General features: G+C 39.5%; 1 protein-coding gene across 1 annotated transcript; it reads left to right on the top strand.

The window, feature by feature from the left end:
- SLC5A7 (solute carrier family 5 member 7) lies at positions 1 to 23,542 on the top strand. Its single transcript, XM_009947169.2, has 8 exons — positions 1 to 178; positions 6,877 to 6,990; positions 10,006 to 10,161; positions 14,855 to 15,003; positions 18,920 to 19,063; positions 20,970 to 21,123; positions 21,946 to 22,163; positions 22,919 to 23,542. The coding sequence occupies exons 1-8, from the start codon at positions 1 to 3 to the stop codon at positions 23,540 to 23,542; spliced, it is 1,737 nt and encodes a 578-aa protein (XP_009945471.1).
- Positions 23,543 to 24,653: the final 1,111 nt, after the last annotated feature.

Below are 24,653 nucleotides of genomic sequence, written 5' to 3'. Positions count from 1 at the left end.
ATGGCTTTCCATGTGGAGGGGCTGGTGGCCGTAGTTGTATTCTACCTGGCTATCCTGGCAGTTGGGATATGGGCTGCTTGGAAAACCAAGAACACCGGCAGCGAAGGAGATCGCAGTGAAGCTATTATAGTCGGTGGAAGAGACATTGGCTTGTTAGTTGGTGGATTTACCATGACCGGTATGTAAAAAATCACCTTTTTTTTTTTTTTCTAGCCATCATGTAACTTGTCAGTTTTCCATCTGAATGAAGAAGTGTAATCTGCATGTTGAATAATGCAAAATGGATAAAATATACTTTTTTTCCAATTGCTGCTAACATTTTTTAGTGAACAGCCAACTGTAGCATCTATATAAAAACAAATATTTTAAAATCATACAGGAAGAACAAGAAATTGTATCTCTTATTCATTGCTTTCATATTCATATTTAGATCAGATATGTTTGGGACAGTAGTATAGAATTTATACAGATTAGTGAGAAATACAGTGTTAAAGTAGCTGTTATTGTTGTTAAAGCCATCCAAATTGGTGAGTTATTTTTGTTTAAACTGAGTAAAAGAAAGTTTCTATGCAAAAAGATGGGGGTGGGTGTGGTGGTGTGCAGCATCAATTAAAAATAAGTTTCTAAAAGAAAACTGGCATAAATCCAAACTTGTAATTCCACTGATTTCAGCAAACTTACTTTGTGGATTTTTTTGGTTTCTTTTGCAGCAGTTTGACAAAATAATGGTATGAATAGTGGTATTGGTAGGAAAAGCCTGGGTGAAGGAAGACTTCTTCACTAATTGTGTAAGCAGTGCTGTCTGACTCCCAGAGCCAGTGAAACCAGGTGTCTTACCCGGGTGAACAAGATATTCACAATATGACCCAAAATCTCAGGTCTTACAGCTAACATATGGGATGGGGAAAAAAATACATTATAAAGAAGAATGAATTGGCCTACTGTTTTTAAGTAATTTAATTTTTAAGCATGCTACTTTTTTTTATTTTTTTTTTTAATTTATTCCAAATCCTATTCAGGCAAAGCCCTTTCAATTGACAAATTGGATTTATCAGTTTTGCTGTTTTATGTTTATTTATGTTAAGTTTATATTTTGGTGGTTTGCCCTGTTCTGTTTTCACAATTATCTAATAAGGAAGAGACACATAAAAACTTGGGCCAAAATTCTGTGTTCTTTGATCAAAAGAAATTCCCATCCACTTGCAGAGTCATTTTGCTCATTCAGAGAGTGAATATTTGGATATTGAGTGAAGAATGTTTGTAAAAGTCAATAATATAGGCTGTTGTTCTACTTTTTGCACTTTGCTATAATTTACTGTATCACGTATCCATCGGCTACTGAAGCATCAGATATGATGAGATTCTGCTCATAGGAAGAGCTAGTTTGACTGCTTTCTGCTGAATGAAATGTTTTCAAGAGCACCAAAACCAGAATATTTTGAAGAGATATTGCCTGCCACAAAACCGTAATCATTAGACTAGGGGAGTGGAGATGAAACAAGACATTCCCCACACAAGTAGTTATGACTAATGGCTTTGCCCGTGGAAGAAGACACAAATTCTGGTCTCCTTAATCCTATTTTGCAGGAATATTTTTCATAACAGCTGAAGCAGAGATGAGACTTGAACTGGGGCTTCCTATATTGCAGGCAATTTCTCTAACCGCCACAATTCACACTCACGTATGCGCATCCCGTTTCATGCAAGCTCTGGAGATGGCATAGTATATCATCTCTGTGGTAGAGTATCAAGCTGATCCTAAAATGCTTGCGCAGCTGAAACACTCATGGATTTTATACTGTCGGAGTTCAGGTACTTTCTCACCTCTACCTTCCACAGATATGGCAATTAAAGCTTGAGATGGCAAGTAAATTACACTTTCAATTTCGGGGAACCACGCCTGGCACACAAAGTTAGGTGTGGGCACAAGCCTACTGAATCAGGGGTTAGTCCGAGTTTTGTCTCGCTGAGGGTGATTGGGATACTTAGTTTGTAAAGCCATAACAAAATAATTGCAAAGGTAAACTGATCAAAATCTGCAATACTAAGTAGACACATTATTCGAGGGCATACTTGCTTCTTTAAAAATGATAGATGCCGATTTTGCACCTCATAAACATGCCTCCAGAAATATATGGCTATTTCAACATCATCTTTATATTTTACAGCTTTAATTCTCTAAATATGAATTAAAAAGCAAAGCCTGCCCCATAAAAGGAAAAGAAGAAATTTTTCAAGATCTCCAGAGAGGATATTGTTCGTATGGACAGGAAATACTCTGGGTTATGAGATAAGGCCTAATTCTGTCTTTCTTGCCCAAAATAAACTCTACCGTGTTCCATGGGTATTGGCTACTAAAATGGTAGCAGTTTCTAGGGCTACTTGGTGGGGAGGATGACAGAACTCAGCCTATATATCTAAAATAAAATTCAGAGGGTAAGCATCGTGGCTTCACAGGGACAGACTCAAGATTCCTGAGTAATTATAGTTGATTTTCTAAATGGCATTGAAAAGCCTTAAAGCAAATGCATCGCCTATGAATAATGGCTATGGACATATTTGGATGTATACTATGATCCTGAAGAAGCAGCTGTATCAAGTAGCTACCGAAACGCATAAACACAAAGCCTGTTGAAGTCTGAGTGTGTCTGCAATTAGAAAGAGTGAGAAGCTTCAATTGTGGATGGATCACAACAGTTCATGTTAAAATGAGCTAACATAATACCATAGTAGACACGCCTTTAATCTTCGTATCATTTTTACATAATTATAGTTAAAATGTTGCATTAAATATTAGCATTCCTTAATTTGTGGGCCAAGTTCTGAAGAGGTGATATCTGCGACAAACTGGAGTCTATTCTGATTTCAGTGACTGAGTTTAAACCCCAAAGGCAATATTTGAGGTGACATAATCAAATGCTTACAAATAGGAAGGAAAAGGTAATAACCTATTGATGTAATTTGTTTGGTTTTGTTGTTCTGAAAGAAAAAAAAAAAAGAAATATTACAAAATTCTATTTTATTGTAATCCTTAGGTCAGGGTTTTCATTTTAAAGAACTTGATGAGTTGACTCAATAATCTGAGTGGTCAGACAAGGGATCATGCACAAAGAAGTGTCAAAAAATCTGATTTTCTAATATATATCAATATATATAAAGAAATCTGAGATTAATTTATGTGTTCCTCATATGAACCAGGAGCAGAATTGCACTCCATATCCTCAGCATTTTTCTGATCATTTTTTAGGGTGCATGTTTTAAATGGATGGTATTTGCTGCATTTTTTGGTCCTTCAGATGGGAGGAAAAGAGAGGATTAAAATAGATTACCACATGAGTGTTTCCATAGATTATTACATTTTATATTCCTTTTGTCTGATTTGGGGAAAAAAAAAAAAAAAAAAGAATTTCACCAAAAAAATGGTATTAAACTAACTTTAAATTGTAGCTTAGCAAACTGAGGATCAGAAAATTAATATCTAAGGTTGAAATCCCATTCTATCATATCCCATTATTTCTTTTCTAATGTATTTACTGATGTCAATGTACGTGCTGACTACCCATTCACCCCTTCAGAAAAAGCTATATAGCACCTTCCTAGAGCTCTGGGATCCTTGACAGATGTTCCAGAACAGTCACATGCACACAAAAGCAGCAGCTGCTTTTCAACCCTCAAGTCAGAAATCAAGAAATCAAATTGGAAATAAATGCTAAATCCTCCATGCCACCTTACCCAGCAATGCTGGTCCAGGACAGGGCCGTGGTTCCTGCAGTGTCACACGGAAGTGAAGCGACCTGACCCCCTCCAGAAAAAAGTAAGGGTGTTAGGCACAGCATTGAATTGCCCCTTGGAGAACACCCACCACCTCAATACCAACCCCAAGCAAATCGATGCTGGATGTTGAAGCCTGCTTGCACCACAGCTGCAGAAATGCTGGACATCTGTCCTTGACTATGGGATATTATTGCCCATCTGGAAGTGGGTATCATTCACGCAGAATTCATACTCAGCCTTTTTCCAGGGAAGGAGACAAATACTCTGTTTCTAAATATTTACTCTTACAACCTATCCCATAAGTCTACGCTGCTTGGGACACAGTAGGCAACACACATCCCAGGTGGTCAAAGACTCAACAGTCAATGGCTGAATGTCCGGGTAGAGATCAGTGACAAGTGGCATCCCTCAGGCGTCCATATTGGGACCAGTATTATTTAACAACTTTGTTGGGGACATGGACAGTGGGACTGAGTGCACCCTCAGCAACTTTGCTGACAACATCAAGCTATGTGGTGTGGTCAACACGCTGGAGGGAAGAGAGGCCATCCAGAAGGACCTTGACAGGCTGGAGAGGTGGGCCTGTGCAAACCTTATGGAGCTCAACAAGGCCAAGTGCAAGGTCCTGCACCTGGGTCAGGGCAATCCCAAGCACAAACACAGTCTGGGGGATGAAGGGATTGAGAGCAGCCCTGCCAAGAAGGACTTGGGGGTGCTGGTGGATTCAGTAAAATGAATATGAGCCAGCAATGTGTGCTTACAGCCCAGAAAGTTAATCGCATCCTGGGCTGCATCAAAAGAAATGTGGCCAGCAGGTCAAAGGAGGTGATTCTCCCCCTCTACTCCACTCTTGTGAGACTTCACCTGCAGTGCTGCGTCCAGCTCTGGGGGCCCCAGCAAAAGAAAGACAGGGACCTGCTTGAGCGGGTCCAGAGAAAGGTCATGAAGATGATCAGGGGGCTGGAGCACCTCCCTGTGAGGACAGGCTGAGAGAGCTGGGGTTGTTCAGCCTGGAGAAGAGAAGGCTCCAAGGAGACCTTATAGCAGCCTTCCAGTGCTTGAAGGGGGCCTGCAGGAAAGGTGGGGAGGGACTATTAATCAGGGAGTGTGGGGATAGGACGAGGGGTAATGGTTTCGATCTGGAAGAGGAGAGATTTAGATTAGATATTAAGAAGAAATTCTTTCCTGTGAGGGTGGTGAGACAGTGGCACAGGTTGCCCAGAGAAGCTGTGGCTGCCCCCTCCCTGGCAGTGTTCAAGGCCAGGTTGGATGGGGCTTTGAGCAACCTGGTCTAGGGGAAGGTGCCATGGCAGGGAGGTTGGAACTAGATGGTCTTCAAGGTCCCTTCCAACCCAAATCAATCTGTGATTCTATGATTCTATGATTCTAGGACTCTGGTAAACAAAGTATCATATTCCCACCTACCTTAATTTACACTGTCAAGAGGCACAAAATCCCAAATTTCTGACAACTTTTTGCATAGATTTTGTATCTCTGCTCTTCCCATCAAGGATCAGTGTTTACCCATCTTCTCCATGTGGTCCCACATGGGCATCACTCACCTCTTGTGCTGTCTCTGTAGTGTACAATAGATCTTGATACCCAAAAGTCTACCAATAACAAGATTCCTTGGGTCACTTCTTTTGTTGCAGACTTTCTCTCCACGCACATTCCTCACAAGCCCATTATACTGTTTCCAGCAACAGAATGTTCCATTCCTGTGCTTCAAAATGCTGAAAGGGAAACAATTGTAATGCTCTGGTTGCTGAAGATCTTTGATTCTAAAGCCATGCTGTAATTTAGCATTGAGTTAAAAAAAATCACCCTCTGGTAGTATTTGAGAGATACCACTGTTTAGCAGAAGAGAGTGGTCGTTTAGATTTTCATGAAATTTCTTTAGGAATTCTAATTACATTTTCTTGATTTGTGTTTATCTCCAATTGTTTGTCTTAAACAAAATCAAGTTTGCTTGTATGATGGTGGATGCTGGGAAAATTCTGAAGAATGCTTAAGGAAAATAAATTTCTTAACAATTGTGAATTTTTACACTACTACCCTTATATATGAAGGCAAAGGCTTCTGAGGCAAATCAAAACAGTGTTAGAAAGGTCTAGTAGTTGTAAAGATCTGCCTGCCCTTTTTCAAACTGAAGACCTGGATCCATAAAACTTACTCATTATATGTTAGAGAAAATCCAGGACTCTTTGCATGGAATCTGCAAACAGGAAGAGATAAACTATTACATAATTTGTTATGAATTATTTTTGCAGATGTAATCACAGTACATTTCTGTGTTGCAGATTTTCTTTCACACATACTGTAGGTCTAAATTCTCAAATGTCGAAACTTCCCTTCAAGGCAGAGAATCAATTCATTAAGGGTCTGAGGTTGGTATATTAAAAATACTGCTGTTTTTTAGAGAGATAAAATCAGAAATATGACCAATAGCACAGTTCACTTCTGGAATAAATCTTCAGGAGGTACAAAAACAAGTGAGTCAAAGTTTAGATGTTAAATGACAAAACAACACCATCACAACCCTATATGGAAATAGAGCATTTAGGGAAGTCAGATTTTAGTAAATGTGCTTTCTGTAGCCAAAATTTAAAATTTAGCAAAGTTTTAAGAGGAATTTTTTTTCATGAAGGTCCTAATAAATGATCAATTCATTAAACTCTCCTCATTAAACTTCCTAAATGCTTTGAGTTTTCCCAGCTGGGATGACTACCACTGTATGTTCATTATTCTTCTTCAGATACCCCCTTGCATCTCCCTTTCATTTACACTAACACAAAACCAGTAATGTGCTCCATTCACTGTAAACAAGTAGTGGGGGACTCAGCCCTCAAACCTTCACTGACTACACAGACGCTTAGACACCTTGGTGATGGTCTCAGTCCATCTGACTTCTTTTTTCATATGCTTCAGTTGTAAGTTTCTCAAATTAGGTCTATCTTTTATAGAAGGATGCCATGTCTGGCACTTGTACAGTACATATAATAAAAAACAGCAATATTCTAAGTGATGACAATTTCATGCTACAGTGTGGAAGATTTTCTTTCTTTGTGCACATTAAGGACTTTTTCACCTCTTCTTTTTCAGCCACATGGGTTGGAGGAGGTTACATCAATGGGACAGCAGAAGCTGTGTATGTCCCAGGCTACGGTCTAGCTTGGGCTCAGGCACCTATTGGATATTCCCTTAGTCTGGTTTTAGGTAAGCAAAGAGATAAAGCTAATTCTGCCTCATTTTAAACAGTTCTGATGACAAGTCCGTCATTTGAAATGAAAAAAATAGGGTCTGATAATAGGATACTGAGGTAAACTGTATCCCTTCTGCTGATGTGTTTGGCTATTAAAAAGAAAAATCACTATAAATAGTTTGATTTCTTAATGCTTCTGAATGCCTTGGCAAGACCTATTTGATTATTACAACCATAGTGATCTATGGAGGTCACAATAGGAAAGGTTTTGTTGTGAGATTTTTTAAAAATTATATATACTAAGTTTTATATATATAGTTCTCTTTAAGTGCCTATGTGATCTGGAACATGATAGTATATCAGGGCACCTATAAGTGTTGGAATTCAAGAGTGGCAAATGTCATTTCATGTTAAAAAAGTGGTTATACCTTACAGATCTTTACCAAACACCTAAGTAACTTGTCTAATTTTGTGTAGGAAGTCTGTAGTAGAACCGGTCTATTTCCTTAAAATTGCACGAAGCACCTTCTTAAACGTGGTACAAAACTCCAAATCATATGTCAAAATGCAAATACACAATCCTACTATATGCAGGGTCAGAGTGTAAAATACAGGCAGGATTTTAATTTTTAATGCGGTGGCCTCTAATTCCTGCAATGTAGTCTCAGAACTTCCTTTCTTTTCTTAAAAATAATAGCAATAAAAAATTTCTCACCATGTCTCAACCACATGGAGCAGCTCTCAACAAAAGTATTGCCTTGTGAGCCATGATGAATATGCCACAAAATTGTCAACTACGTCCTCTCAGTTTGTGAACAGAATATGTCCCTGAGGCAACTGCTGATGCAACTGTTTAAAAAGAATGTTGTTACAAAAAAGATCCTGTGTTCTTCATCTTTCACTAATGTGAATGGTGTATTAGCCTTTATAATTATACTTGACCCCTCAGTCTATTTTGAGTCTTTTCTCGTGGTCCTCCCACCTAGTCTTTTCCTTTGTTTCCTTTGGTCTTCCTGCCCCTTTCTTCCTGTACATCTCGGTTGCCCTCCAGACTCAATTTTTTCCCCTCAGAAACACTTTCCTATGGCCTGTCCTGGTTGTCCTCTCTTCCCAGATGGAAATCTTCCCCATCACAGATATTCCTGTCTGCATGTGTAAGCCAGCTCCAGTTTCAGTAGTAGTTCCCACCCCTGAGAAAGCAGCTCTATTTCCTGTAAGGAAAACAATAACAGTAGATGTCTGCCTGGAGATCAGTTGATGTCATTATGAGATCATGAGGGTCATGTCCATTGATGTTATTAAGCAGTCGTTAGGATCGTAGTCACAAGCATCTTCCTGACTCTTAGCCTCTGTAGAAATTACACAAATTAATAACAGCCCAGAAGGGGTTGAGTTAGCCTCTCCCCTCATTTTCAACTGTTTTTAGATATCCAGACTTTTTTTCCTGGAAATTATAATGGCCACTCCAGAGAAAAGAAGTCTGTATCATATATATCATATCTTTGCAGAGCACAGATAGGAAAGCATTTCTGTAGGTGTAAGCTGTACACGCGGGTTTCAGGAGAGCAGTTGTTTATCTTTCTTAAAAAAAAAAATTATAAATACAAAACTAGAAGAAATATTACTGCCTTAGACTGGAAGGATTTAAGATTGATATAAATCTCCCTGTTAGTTCAATGTTGTGCTGCATACCACTTTTTCTAATTTTTCAAGCAATTTAGTTTTAAAGGTTAGAATTTCCTCCTATTTCCTTTGAGAGATGCTTGAATGTCCTAATAGATTATATTATCACTGACTCTTTTTTTCTTCTTTTAGTTGTCTTTTTTAATGATGACATAACAAGTAGAATAGGAACAGGATCCATGACCAATTCAAGAATAGTAAAAAACCACTAGAGGGTTTCTACATCCAAACAACCTGCCTAAAGACAGTGTTAACATAAGCAGCATAAATAAATTGTGATTGGTAAGCCAGTATCTTCTGTTCAGGGAACTTAATGAAACGAAGAAATATGAGTGATATAAGGCAATACATAGAAATGGGGAAAATCTTCTGTACAATATGATGAATACATTACATATCTTGTGATGAAGAATCTAATTAAGGGTTGCCAAATACTGTACAGTAGATTTTATTTGGAAATGACTGGTTTTCCAGGTTTTTTTTTTTATTTTATTCTACCTTTTATATTGCATTTCAGCAGTTTTATTGTGGTAGAAGTCTACTTAGTTATAGTCCTCTGCAGATCTCAACTACACAGGCTTCCATATAAGGGCTCTTTCAGCTTTCCTGAGTCCTTTTTTTTTCCCCAGCCAGAAAGAATGTGAGGACTGTACAGTAGAAAGGTGGGGCCTTTAAACATTTATGTACTTATCCAGCCCATATGCCAGCCAGGCAGAGCAGAATTGCAATACATCAAAATTCCTGAAGATGCATAAGTGTATGACAAATGTTCAGGGAGCCTGACACCTGCAGAGCCTGGAAGGCATCTGACCTACCCTGCAGGTGTAGTAAGGTTGATTTAAGCACACATAATAAATCTGGATTGTCCTGAAAGAATCAGATTTGCTGCGTGTGCACTAAACCATGTGCAAACTCATATTTCTGACCCAGGAATCCCGGACAGTTTTATTTTTAGAGTAGGACCGTGTGAAAATTCGTGCTGGATTCTGCCCTAAAAAGGAACAGGATTAGGTAGTAAAGCCATTCTCTTAGGCTGATCCAAAATTAGACCAAACTGACAGCATCCATAATGGCAGAATCAATAAACTGAACTAGACAAAATAAGACAAACTTATTTTTCACTATCAGACCATAGACATTAATGGTGTGGATGTGTTTATGTAACTCTGTGGACAGACATAAGGTAAGAGTTCTTACAGGATATTTTAACTGTACTTATTTATTTAAAAAAAATAATACAGTAATACCGATATTTTTGTACTCTGAACTGACAATCAATGTTTCGCACCTCAATGGCAATGCATTTCTCCACTGCACCTGGTGTCTTACGCTACTTTTCTTTGTAGGTGGCCTTTTTTTTGCAAAACCCATGCGATCCAAAGGCTATGTGACAATGCTAGATCCTTTTCAGCAGCTTTATGGAAAAAGGATGGGAGGGCTACTATTTATTCCAGCTTTAATGGGAGAAATGTTTTGGGCTGCTGCCATCTTCTCTGCCTTAGGTAAGGAATAAGCAGTATAAATATTAATTTTTCACAGGTGGAAAGTATTAAGAAAATCAGAAATGCATTAAAATTCTGGCTTCAAATGCTAACTGTCCTAGGCAGATTATTCAGAGTGTGACAGTTCTCAGAACCATGCTAACTAGTAATTAAACCTGGTAATGGTACCCCATTAATTATTTTGGTAATGGAAAGACATGCAAGGTAGCTATTCATTTTCAGGTACCTTTAAGATGACCCTTTTCAAGGAGCACGAAAAGATTTAGCAACAAATTTCCTTTAATTGTGAGGGTGACATGAGCAATTGCAAGTGTCCCTTTTATGTCAAGGCTGACCCAGCTTTTCTTTTACATGGCTGAGATCACAGAAGCCAGTCAAAATTTCCCTTAAATATATGAAATATTATTGCCAATGCATCTAAACAAAATATTCCTTTGTATATAGGAGACCTAGATATACAGAACTTTCCATAGCACAAATAATAGAAGTAAAACAGATGCTGATCAATAAATTGAACTACTATTCAATTCTAAATGGCTTTCTACTCAACAAGATGAAGAAAATACTTAGGATTCAAGAAAGGACTCAGAGAATTAGTGGAACTATGACTCAATAGAAAATCACCCAACTGCTCATTCGGTTCTGAAAAAAAAACAGTTTCCAGGGTTTTTAATTACATTTCAGGCCTGAATTTAGCAATCCCTTCAAGAACTGAGAAAGCCCTTAAGCTGAAGCACCAGTAGTTGACTTTTACTAGCTAATCATACTCATAGTGCACATGCATGTGGTAATGCTTTCTAGCACAAGCTATTTTAAACAGAAAATAAACTTTGAAGGTACTCTCCAACTGTGCTCTGATGAACTGCAAAGCAATGGGGAGCTTGTTTACCACAATTTCATCACAAAACCCTTCAAGGACTAAGAACAAACTACATGCTGAGGCGATAGGAGTTGAATTACTTGAAGAACACTGAGTATTTGGAATATACTTTCTTTTTGATTGAGGACAAGCTAATCTGTGGTATTTCAAAGCAAGGGATGTGAATACCTTTCTAGTCGGTTTACCTTAACAACTGACATCAAAGATTGTCAATGACTATAAAGGTCATTGAGGGGCTTGATTTTAACTATTCTGTGAATAATCTGATTATATTATACCTCCTAATTTGCACAACTATCTTCACTGATGAATTTTTAAACCCAGAACTCTTCACTTCTTGATCTTCCTCATGATTTCTTGCTTGACAGGGTTATAGAAGGGAAAGACAGGGCTTCCAGCTTGTGAAAGAGGTCTGAGTTTGTAATCCTTAAGCACATGAACTTTGAAGGCTCACTGTACAACAAAAAGCCACCTGACACCTCTCAGCATCTTTTATATACACCACACATCACGTTGTGTTCTACTGCCAGAACTTTTCCTCTTACGCCATCAAGAATATCCATCTACAATACCTGCAAGGACTAAAAGTTATTGCAATATGTTTCATTTAAATTCTGCTAATTAGGAGGACAGTATTTTTTTTAAAAAAAAAAAAAACACATGGTTTTAAAACACTGCAATCACTTGAAATAGCTAATACATATAAGGAAAATGTATAACCATCCTGATAGCTGCTGGAAGGGCAGTGCAGGAGCGCACAAGAAATTCAGGTTTCTTGAGTAGACTGACAACAACTTCCTGAAACAAATGATCTGGGAGCTGATGAAGGGAGATGCTCTATTGAACCTGTTACTTACAAACAAGGAAGAACTGGTTAGGGATATGAAGGTCAGAGGTAGACTTGACTGCAGTGTTCATGAGATGGTGGAGTTTAAGGTCCTGAAAGGAGGAAACAAGGCAAAAACCAGGACCTCAACAATGGACTCCAGGACAGTACATTTTGGCCTCTCCAGGGATCTGCTTGGAGGAATCCCATGGGGGAAAGCTCTGGGAGAAGAGGAGTCCATGATTGCTGGTTGATATTCAGGGATCACGTCCTCCAAGCTTGAGAACAGTCCACCTTGACAACCAGGATAACAAGCAAAGCTGACAGGAGACCTGCATGGATGAAAGAGGAGCTCCTGACTAGACTGAGACATAAAAAGGAAGCATTCAAGAGGTGGACAAGTGACCTGGAAAGAATACAGAGATACTGCCCAAGCATGCAGAGATGGGCTTAGGAAAGCCAATGTCCACCTGGATTTGAATCTGGCCATGAAGGGCAGCAAGAAAGGCATCTACAAGTACACAAACTAGGGAAAATATGAACGGCTGTTGAATGGGACAGGGAACCTGGTGTCAAAGAATGAGGAAAAGGCTGAGTGCCTTCTCTACTTCATTCTTTGCTGGTAAGACCAGCCTTCAGGAATCCCAAGACCCTGAGAACCCTAGGAAAGTCCAGAGCAAGGAAGGCTTGCTGGAGGAGGATCAGATTAGGAAACATTTAAATAGAGTGGACAGACACAATTTAGTGGAACCTCATGGGATGCACCCTGTGAGTGCTGTGGGAGATGGGTGATAGCATTGCAGGGACACTCTCAGCAACCTTCTGAAGACCGTGGTGATTAGAGATGTTGCTAAAGACTTAAAGAAAACATATGTCACTCCTATTTTTAAGAAAGGCAAGAAGGAAGATACCAGGAACTAAAAGCTGGTCAGCCTCATCTCAATCCCTGGGAAGGCAATGGAGCATATACTTCTGGAAACTACTTCCAAACAAATGAAGGTCAAGAAGGGGATTAGGAGGAGTCAGCATGGATTTATGGAAAGGAAATAATTTCCAACCAACCTGACATCTTCCATGATAAGCTGATTGGCTTCGTTCATGAAAGGAGAACAGGACATGTTGTGGATTTCAGAAAGGGCTTTTTACAGTGTCTCCCATAATATCCTTGTAGACAAACAGATTAAATATAGACTAGATAAGTGGACAGTGAGGAGGATTGAAAACTGGCTGAACTGCTGGGTTCAGAGGTCTGTGACCAGCAGCATGGAAGCCACTGGGTGGCCAGTCACCAGTTGTGTACCCCAGGGGTCAATGCTGAGTCCTGTATTGTGTAATGTCTTCATTAATGACCTGGCTGATGGGACCAAGTGCACCTTCAGCTAGTTTGCAGAAAATAAAAACTGTGAGGAGTTGCTAACAGACCAGATGGTTGTATTGCCATTCAGAAGGACCTCAACAAACCGCAGAAATGGGCCAACAGGAACTTCATGAAGTTCAGCAAAGGGAAATGCTAAGTCCTGTACCTGGGGAGGTACAACCCAATGTCCCGGTACAGGCTGGTGGCTGATCAGCTGGAAAGCAGATTTGCAGAAAAGGACTTGGGAGTCTTAGAAGGCAATGAAGTTGACCATGAGTCAGCAATGTGCCCATGTGGCAAAGAAAGCCAATGGCATCCTGGGCTGCATGAGAAGAACCATTGACAGCAGTCTGAGGGAGGGGATCCTTCTCCTCTACTCAGCACTGGAGAGATACTTTTGGAGTGCTGGATCCAGTGCTCCCAAATACGAGAGACATGGACATACTGGAGAGAGCCCAGCGAAGCACCACAAAGATGATTAAGGGACTGGGGTATCTGGCATATAAGGAGAGGCTGAGAGAGCTGGGACTGTTCAATCTGGAGAAGAGAAGGCCCAGGAGGTTCTTATCCATCTGCATAAATACCCGACTTGGCAGTGGGGGTTGCGGAATAAAGAAGATGGAGACAGGCTCATCTCTGTGTGGCCCAGTGACAGGACAAGAGGCAATGGGCACAAGCAGAAATACAGGAAAATCCACTTAAAATCAACAAAAACTTTTTTTTTTTTTTTTTTTTTTTTTTTTTTACAATGGGAGAGATCAAACACTGGCACAGGTTGCCCAGAGAAGTTGTGGATTCTCCATCCTGGAAGATACTCAAGGCCCAGCTGAACATTGTCCTGAGCAACCTGCTCCAGCTGACACTGCTTGAGTGGGGACTTGGACTAGACAATCTCTAGAAGTGCCTTTCAGTCTCAGCAACTCTGATTCTATGAGCTGTTTTATGGAGACTGACTGGTCAGCTCAACATTGCGGTTGTTTTCTACAAATGAAATTTGCTTGATGGTGCTTGGAAAAGTTCTTGGTTTCTGGGTAACAACGAAGGATGGATCCTCTGATTTGCAAAGAAACCCACCTTTGTCCCATGTAAACAGTTCAAAGGCACTTTAGAAGGGTCAGCGGACACCTGCCCCTATAGCTGATGCCTCCTCTACCATTCCTTCCTTGGTCAAAAAGGCCTAGCTCAGAACATAAGTGAGATACAAAAGGGTGTGATAAGTTGCAGCAGACCTCCCCTAGGCACAGCCTTTACAGCAATGATACACTTGTTCCCACGTGACTCCACCCAGGGAGTCAGCTGTTTGTGTGGCTGCTTTTCCAGGCAGAACAAGGGAATGTAGCCCTTCCAGAGCTTAAGCAATGTAAGGAAAGGCTGTTGGGACCCTCCCGGCCTCCATTTTGTAAGAACCTGCAAAATGACAGATGCTAAACTTAGACCAACAAGAACCTTCCTTTTCCCACTCCCTTCAAAGGTGTAGAAGAGGTGTGCAGAAGTTAGAGGGGGGAATTTCTTCATGCTGTTGCTAAGTGTCAGACCAAGACCTGTATATGCAATTTAACAAAGGTGAGCCTTCTCATCAGACGCTCTGCGACTAACACACTAACACACAGTGCTTTGGTTTTCCCCATAGGTGCCACTATAAGTGTGATCATTGACATTGACGTCAATATTTCAGTCATTATTTCTGCCCTGATTGCAACTATGTACACGCTTGTGGGTGGGCTTTATTCTGTGGCCTACACTGACGTAGTTCAGCTCTTCTGCATCTTCCTGGGACTGGTAAGTTTGCCTATTTCTCCCTTCTTTGTTGACAATTTTGCCCTGAGAATTATGATGATTGCTGATACCTATTGCCCAGGTTTGGTTTTGGAACTGTGTCTTCACTGAAAACATAGAGAAGGAATATCTACACTCACAGTGCCCTGACTTTAAAGAGTCTGCATTTACATCAACGTACAGCCCATGCTTTGACAAAAATGCTGACCAAGAGGCTGATTCTTTGGCTTTTTTCCAACTTGTCTGGTAGCTCAAATGCTTCCCTATCTGCCCACAGGACTGTGGCACAGGCACAAGAAGGAGGCATCAGACATAGGAAGCAGTCGGTAAAGCAGTCCAGAAATGCTGGCATGGGACCTGCAGAGCTGATACTCCCCTGCTTCTCTTTTCTGTAGCTGTCACCTACTCGTGCAGCTTAGTGAACCTCCTGCTTTAAATCACTTTCTCGTTTTTTCCCTCATTTCCTTCCACCATCCTTGGATACCACAGTATAGGAAGTCTCACCAGATGACTTTGCTGTTTGAATATGGTGATATGAATATCCCCTCATCAGCTATCCACGATATGCTAGTGGGTAGCTTTTCTTTTATTTACTGCTGTTCTTTAAGCCCTACTCTGAAAAACATCAATGCAACAGGGCTCAGACCACAGAGGTGCCATCAAAGAAGCTGCTGCCTTTGTTTGCCAGTGTCAGTAATCGGTGGTCACAGGTGTGCAGAGAACTGAGACAGGCTGAAATAAACAATGTGGCTGAACCTGAAGGAACTGAATGGCACCTTGGGGACCCAGAGTTGTTTCTCTGCTTCCACCAGAGTTCTTGTGCAGCTCTAGGGAAATTGCTTCATCCAGTGCTCGTGCAGGTGGTCGCTAACCAACCCTGTGTGTGTCCTCACTCTGTGGCATCCTACCGTGAGGCCTACGGCCTTATTTGCAGAAGTGCTAAGCATTTCCTGTTGTAACTGACTTCATGGGAATGGTGCTAAATACACTGAAAAAGTAAATCCAAGTTCCAGCTGGCCACTTCAAATGAGAAGTTATTCCAGATCTTCTTCTCTCATACCTTTGTTCTTCACCTGCACAGTGGGGAAAAATACTGTCTCCTTCCCTAACATGCATGTTAATATTTGTGAACCATTCAGTTTCTACAGATGGTGTGCATTACAGAAATTCCAAAAATTGTAGATAAATCAAAATACAGAAATGCTTTTCCAATGAGAACAACTCATGCATTGCTAAAGACCCTGATCCCATGGGTATAACAACATGTGATCCTGTATTAAGGGCAGCATGAACCTGACAGGGAGGGGAAAGCAAATGAAGGTTGTATAGCAGTGTCCTAAATGGTCAGATCCATAGCTTTAACAGTGTTCTTTTAATTCAGGTTGGGCTCTTTATGTAACTTCCAGTTTGAAATAAACAGCAATAATGTCATGTAGAAGAAACCATATTCATAATCTCAAGAGTCATCAGTAGGGCTGGAAGCCTCAGATAACATCTGAATGGACATGCTTTAGGTGTGGCAGTTTTAGATGAGGTGGAACACTTTCACAGTATGTCACAGGCTTAGGTATCCCAGCTTCTCATCCAGGCCCTGGAGCAGTTTGTATTCCCACTGGCACAGAGCTTTAGTGCTCATTCCTCTAATGTCTGTCCCTCTCCTGCTCCTTACCCAAGAGGAGGCGCTTGTTGTAATCACTTCTGTTCCCTACCCTGGCTCTTCATTTCAGCCACAGTTTCTTCCTTAGGTTTCTATGAACTCTACCCTAGCCACTCCATGTACTTCCCTGTTTTTCTCCTTACAATCCCATGTAGTCTTTCTCCTTCCCTCCTCGCTCTCCTGTACCCACATCTGCAATTCTCAGCTCTTTGTCTTTATCTTGCCCGGTGAGTCTTTCCCTGAGCCTGCACTGTATCCCCACTATTCACTGACTCTTCATTTCAGCTGTATTGTTAATTTCCCATTCTAAACTCTTTGCCACCATGTAGAAGTCCTTTTTTTTCTGTTTTCCAAACCCTTGAGGTCCAGGTCCTTCTACCTACCTGCTACTTCTACCCTTAAGCTTCAAGTCCCAACATAAAGTCCCAGTTTCTGCTTCACTTCCATGAGCCATGGTTTTATTTGCCCTCCATTCAAAATAGTGAATTTGCTGCTCCCATTAGAAAGGGGTCAATGAAGAAATTGAATTGATGTCTGTATTAAGCAAATTAAACAGTGTCAAGGTGAAAACGCAGGATCATCTGTAGCGCTTAATTCTTAACACAGTCCTGACCTGTTTTGTCCCATGCCAACTAGTTATTTTCCCAGATAATTCCTAGGACCAGTTCAGGGCTGTCCTTTTTTTGGCAGGGAAAAGAGTCTAGATGTATGGATGCAAAATCTGACATGTCAGTGAACTGCAGGGCCAGAGAAAGCATCTTGACTTGTTTTATTTACTAATCTAAAGGTAGTCCTTGATACCACAAAGAGCTAGGTTCCTGTCAGGAACTGGAACGGATTACAAAAGCTCGTAATGCATTTGCAATATGGTACCTATTAAATCTTGGGCTGTGACATGGAGGCTGCAGATGGACTTTTAGAATTTTACCCTATTGAAAATCTCATCTGACTACAGGCAAACCACAGCTTTTCAGAACCTCATCACTTGGACATGTTTGAGATTTGAGATTCACAAACAAGAATAAAAAAAATTCATTTGACATCCTTGTTCCCCATGAATTTCTCAACAAGAAGAGTATTAATATCCATTAATTTTGACAATGTTTATTTTTCCCTCAAAATAGCTTGGAGACAGTTGAAACATCTTGGTAATCTTTCCCAGAAAAGTATACGCAGACAACGAGAAGGGAATTTTTCTGCCCAAGTGCTTAAATTGGCAAAGTTTAACACGTAACTGAGAACAGAATACTATGGTACATGATAAACAACCTGAATAATGGGCAGTGCTGCAAAATATTCTTCGCACATTATTGCATTAATCATACAACAAAGTAGAAGAAGATGTTTCGTTTCTCCACTCATTGCTCCTGTTACCCCATACACTTAAGTGAGATCAGTTGGATTGTGCTAATCTGTGCGGTTTTGGATATCACTGGATCCTTAAGGATGCCGTGCTTGTAATGGTCTATTCCATATAGCACAAAGCCTGGTTTTCTTCTCAGTAGGAGCTGCTGAGGTTCCCCTCATAGAAGGTTAGTGAATTACACCGTTGCAAAATGAATTGGCGATTAAATGCACAAAAAGTCTGTTGGTGAAGGAAACGAAGCTTCTGGCAGAAACTGCCTCTGGGAAGAGTTTCTCAACCAATTTTTTCAGCCTAGATCAAAAACAGAGAGACTGAAAATAGTCAAGAGCCTGGACTGAAATCACCCTCAATGAAGGAAAGTGCTACTGGGTGGTCTGGAGGAAGAGATATGGAGGTTCACCAACAGCATCCATCTCTTGTCATTATATTGTTTTGTGTTGAATTAAAAGCAAATTCCTAAGCCTCCAGGTGTGTTTGTGATGTCTCGTGCCTGTATAATGGCAAGTCCAGATGCTCTTGCACCTAAGTTTATATGTAGATGTTTCTCTACAGTGTGGTTCAGGAAAGGGTGTAAAGAATATATGTGGAGTTTAAGGAAAATAAAATGAAGATATATAAATGTGTCTTTCCTGTTGATTTTGCTATTTACACTGATTAACTCCTTGCTTATACTCACACTCTCCAGGACAGAAGTAAGCTATCCATTACCAAGCTGTCTGGATTTCGGAGATGTTCCGCCGGCTCATAACCCGACTTTTCTGCAAGTCAGCTTGGCAATTTGGCATTTGATCAGTAGCATGCAAGAAAGAGAAAAACAGATCAACGTTAATATTAAAATTTCACAGATTTAGAATGCCTTCTTTAGTCCTGAACAAAGTGTTTCTCTTCGGTTACAGTGGATCAGCGTACCCTTTGCGATGTCCCACCCTGCAGTGACAGACATTGGGCTCACAGCTGTGCACCAGGTGCACCAAGCACCTTGGCTTGGATCTATCAACTCACTTGACATTTACACATGGCTGGACAATTTCCTTTTACTGGTAAGTGATGGTTTGTATGAAGGAATGAAGCATTTAAGCACTCATACTGTGTTACTGTGTCAGCTGAAAATAATAAAGAGGCTAGTTAAGAGTTTCCAGCAAACTGAAAAGTTTTCCCCTCCCGACTCCTCCTCGATATTTCTGCATGTTTGAATTATTTCAGTGAAATATCAGTAGAATATTGTAGCACAGCTGCCAAAGTCAGTATTGCCAGGAATGTAATTTAAATATCATGAGGCTGAAAGTGTTGACCTATGCTAAAATTAATTAAAAGTGTGCAGCTAATACTTAACTGATGTAATTGTTGGCAGAGGAATTTACATACGGCAGAAGGCAATAAAAATGTTATACAAATGATTAAATACGCCTTAGGTCTAGGTGATGTAGAAAAAGTTTTGCAGAGATGGATGGATGAATGGATGAATTCATATGTGCACACATGCCAGAATGAACTGAGGGCTTTCATTATTTAATACCTGTGTATTACACATGGGATTGGTGGTTATTAAGTACTTTCCATTAGAAGATCTAGCAAAACATGCTAACATTTTCCATTCTCAATGTCACTGAGCAAATCTATACTCTTTTTATTATCATGTTGTACTTTGGGATTCCTTTCCCTGTTTGTTTTTTTTATTTTTTTAAATACTCTCAACCAAAAATCTTAATTTTTCTGAGAATTGGACTATTGAAATGTATATTTTATCCAGCTCAAGTTTTTTAGATATTCTTAGAGAGCCAAAGTGTGACACTAGCTCAAGTAGCTGTATTCTGTCTGGTAAGCCTGAAAGTCTCATCTCTGCTGATGACCAAAGGAAAGTTCTGATATTGCGAAATTGTTACATGTTTTCATCTTGTTTGTTTCATTTATCATTCAATAAATTTACACATGCTTGGAAAGCTTGGTTAAAGGAACATTATCAAGGCTGCAAAGGAAAAGAGTCATAAATAGCAAGTCAAAATCAGAGTTGTCTGTGAAACATTCACTTGGTCCCTATGCGTGCATGAAGCATATATGAAACACCTGTATACACACTATTTGGTCCAAATGCCTCCTGCCTCATTTAGTGTGTGGAACTGGGCTCTGCACGTTTAGTGAGCAATTTGCTTTGTTTTCTTTCCATGCTGTTTAGTAATAGGCCCTTATTTACTTAGTGGAGACTATTCAAATCCTGCCCTCCAGACAGAATTGTTAGCATGTGGTTTTTCAACCTTTGATAATAATTTCTAGTGTCATATTTTGCAGACATAATTTTAAGTCTAATCAGGATCTTAATTGTTATATAGCCAAGACAAAAGAGAAAGGTTGCCACCACAAAAGAAAGCGTTCTGTTACTGAATTTGTCTTTTGTGTTTATTGGTTTCATATTTGCTTAAGACAGTGGGAGAATAGTTTTTCAGATTCTTTAGGTCAATGTATACAGAACGTGTTGTCTTGTTTAGATGGCCACTTGCATTTATAAAGGAAGATAAAATCTTGCTTTCAAATCCTGTCACAGTGTAATCTAATTTTGGCAGGGGAACGGTCCTGGAGGCCAAATTCTTCAAATACAAAATATGACAGTAGTATTTTATAACCTGTCATAAGGCTTTATCAAGTATTTACACCACTTACAGTAGTTTGGGAGTACAGAGATTATGTAAGTGCAAAGTGTTGTTGCTAATTGTACAAAAGAATAACTTGTCTAAAAGAATGGGATTTAAGTGGACTTACAAAGGTTTGACGTTACTTGTGAGAATGAAAGTTACAGCTATTACTGACTGACTGATATTCAATAAATAAATGAAAGAGCAGCAACATGGCATTCAGCATTCAGGTTATGCTTCTACGTGCTCTCCATATGGTAATAGCATAAAAATCCAGAATTAGTCCCCAGTGATGGGATGCTGCCCATTGTGTTTGCAGACATTAGGAGGAATCCCATGGCAAGCGTATTTCCAGCGAGTTCTTTCTTCATCTTCTGCCACATACGCGCAAGTTCTGTCATTTTTGGCTGCTTTTGGCTGTCTTGTGATGGCACTTCCCGCAGTACTCATTGGTGCAATTGGAGCATCTACAGGTAAATGATTAAAAATTAATAGTACAATAAATGTAAAATGAAAGTACAATAAATGTGTGAAAACCCTACAAAGCTTATATTACATATAATCTATCCAGGTGACATCATTAATCAACTTATGACTTCTTCAAAAGGAGACTATACGGAAAAGTAATATTATAGAATGTTTCTCCCAGGGGAAATTGCTCCTACCCCAGTGACTGAGATTAACCCATTTAGCACGTTCTAGGTAGCTACAGACATAATATTTCTATTTAATGTTTGAGTCAAATTCTGGTACTTTTATTTGGTCTTAACAGTAATAGCTGCTAAATAGCTGCCTATGTATTGTAGTCATTTCTCAGAAATTTCTTACCTTGACCAAAACATCCTTGTCAAGTTCTTTGTCATAGTAGCGTGATTCCCATCCCAGTGACCATGTAGCTAAACTGTTAGAAATATTCTGTTAGAAATGTTTAGCACATGGCTTTGAGCTCTGAGTCTGTAATCCAAGAGAACAGTTAAACAAGCAAACATGGATCCCAGGCTTGAGCATGAGCAATGCAGAGATTTAATATTAAACTTCCTACTGGATAGCCACAGGGTGAGGTCAGACTTAGTTTAGAGATAAGGAAAAACGCTGAGCAGAGTTAAATCTGCTTAACAGAAACCAGTGGGACAATGCCTCTCAGAAATGCCATCGGTCCTGCCCTAGCAACACATTGGTCATTGAACGTGAATGAAAATGTGGCAATATGAACAGATGACTACACACAAAGTCAAGAGATGCTGTAGCTGATGATTACTAATGTTACTAATAACATACCGGTGTCCATATTGCAGCCTGGAATGAGACTGAGTATGGTGTCCCTGACCCCATGGCTAAAAAAGAAGCAGATATGATTTTACCAATCGTGCTCCAGTACCTCTGCCCAGTCTATATCTCGTTCTTTGGCCTTGGCGCTGTATCTGCTGCCGTGATGTCGTCAGCTGACTCTTCAATTTTATCAGCAAGTTCTATGTTTGCTCGGAACATTTACCAGCTTTCCTTTCGGCAAAACGTGAGATTACAATTTCATTTCTACTTTTAGAGAAAATTTTAGGTGAGACCTTAACTAGGTGATGCATAGACTGTAATTTCATAATGAAACACCTTTTTCAACATTCCTCCCCATAACTAGAAAATGTATAGCATTTCATTCCTAACAGTATATTGAATAAATTGAAAATCATAAAAATATTTATGGTCATGACTGACAAGAGAGGTGAAAAAGCTAGCTCAGGGGAGGCAGCTTTCACGAATTCTCATGACACTGCAGTTTATCCAAACAGCTCCTAATTATCCCTGCAACCATAAGTTTTACTTAAATCCTTAGCAAAATAAGACATCTTTCTGAATTATTGATTTGTTAGGAAATCATTTGGCAACAGAACAGGCTAGTGAGTCAGAGTTTTTCTTAGGAAATGGAGAAGAAATTCTGATGCTGACAGTTTTTTCTAGTTGAGCCATATTGTGTTTATATTTAAAAGTTATTTCTAACATCCTGCTGTGTTTTTTTTCTTTGACACATTATAAAACTTTCCCTTATGCTTAAAGATTAATGGCTTTGGGAATGACAACCATAACCCTTGGGTTTTTTTCTCTGTGCTTGAGATGGAGATAGAAACAGAGACAGAGATACCAATTTGTAAATATTATTGAATATCATGCAAAATTTCCTTTTACAATGCAGTATTTTGTATTGACTATGTGCATAGATGTAGGGATACATATATTGTCATGAAAAAAACACCTAACATTGCCCTTTTTTTGCAGGCTTCAGACAGGGAAATCGTATGGGTCATGAGAATCACTGTTTTTCTGTTTGGAGCATCAGCAACAGCAATGGCACTGCTGGCTTCGTCAGTGTATGGCCTGTGGTACCTCAGCTCTGACCTTGTTTATATCATCATATTCCCCCAGCTCCTGTGTGTGTTATTTATTAAAGGAACCAACACCTATGGTGCCATTGCAGGATACTTATTTGGCCTTGTTCTCAGAATAACCGGAGGAGAACCGTACCTCTACCTTCAGCCCTTGATCTACTATCCTGGTTGCTATCCCGATGAAAATAATATCTATACCCAGCGATTCCCATTTAAAACACTTGCAATGCTTACCTCCTTCTTTACTAACATTATAGTCTCCTACTTAGCCAAATACTTATTTGAGAGTGGGACTTTGCCACCAAAGCTGGACTTCCTTGATGCTGTTGTTGCCAGGTACAGTAGAGAACACATGGACAAAGCAACTCTTGTAAAAAGTGACAATATTGTATTAAACGAACTTGCACCCGTGAATCCACGACACAGTCTAACTTTGAGCTCCACTTTCACAAACAAGGAAGCCTTCAATTATGTTGATTCGAGTCCAGAGCTGTCCAACGCTGAAGACAATTAAAAAGTCTGGTAGCCCAAGGCAAAGCAATGGGAAGCAGGATATTCTACAAAGAATAATAAGAGGCATTTTATCAGAAGAAAAGCAAGAATTGGGAATAAAATGCTACTGCACAATTCTTTAAGTTGTTTCTAGGAGCAGAAGCATCCCATGGGAGGAACTCTTTTCTGTTATTATCTAACATACTGGATTAGATCATAGAGTGTTTACCGAGAGATACACTCAGATCCCATTCTTTCCACCCAGAACTATATACTGTGTAATTAAAAAAATATTTACAACTGAAAAAATATGTAGCAGAAAAAGTGCAACAGTTATTTAGCTAGGATAACATATGAAGAGATTATAATACAGTCACTCTGAAATACTATCAGTCAACACTTTTATTGGCATTAAGTGAGAATATATTGTCACAGCTATAAGTGATTTATTACTAGAGAGCTAGTTGCTTGAGCAAAGACAGATAGATATCTTCCCTGGAGTTTTGGTCTGGTCGTTTTTTGCCTCATAAAGAAATTCAACTAATAGAAATCTAGTATTTTATTACTTGTATAAGACAGCAAAATGTGCAAATAGTAATAAATTCCTTATAGGAGTGCTAAATATCATATATTAATTTAAAAAGTTAAAGTGAAGTCACCAGTTTAAAAATATGTTATATCTAATGCGAGACAACCTTAAGCAAAGTATGTTACTATAGGTGTTCTTTTTTTCCTGTGGTTAGTGGCTGTCACCAGTGGAGGATAACAAAATTTTTAAAGCAATAATTGGAGTTGAAACTCAGCTTGTGAAAAACGATAGAACACTTCTAAACTAAATAGAACTTTTCAATGTTGAAAAAAGAAACCTTATCTTGACTTATCATCAAAATGGACACTGAGCAAAGCAGTCTGACACCAAGCAACTGCAGCAATGGAACAAATATTAAAAAGGAAGGAGAGTCAAGAAGGCTTGAAAAAACAGATGAGAGGGTTTTCCATGGGGAAAATTCCCATTTTTCACCCAATTAAAAAAGTCTTCTCAAAGACACGAAAGACTCTTTTGGGTTGGTCTTGCTGGGACTAGTCTGGAAAGTGTAGTTTTTCCATGGAAAATTACATTTTCTCAAAAATTT

This window comes from Leptosomus discolor, chromosome 1, assembly GCF_034619465.1.
Source record: "Leptosomus discolor isolate bLepDis1 chromosome 1, bLepDis1.hap2, whole genome shotgun sequence".
Classification (NCBI taxonomy): domain Eukaryota; kingdom Metazoa; phylum Chordata; class Aves; order Leptosomiformes; family Leptosomidae; genus Leptosomus; species Leptosomus discolor.
The sequence above is the reverse complement of the archived record's forward strand: the minus strand, read 5'-3'. Positions and strand labels throughout refer to the sequence as shown.

Coding starts and splice junctions, on each gene's coding strand:
- SLC5A7 (XM_009947169.2), top strand. CDS start 1: ATGGCTTTCCATGTGGAGGGGCTGGTGGCCGTAGTTGTATTCTACCTG. Junction 179..6,876: donor TGGTGGATTTACCATGACCG/GTATGTAAAAAA, acceptor CTTCTTTTTCAG/CCACATGGGTTGGAGGAGGT. Junction 15,004..18,919: donor TCTGCATCTTCCTGGGACTG/GTAAGTTTGCCT, acceptor CTTCGGTTACAG/TGGATCAGCGTACCCTTTGC.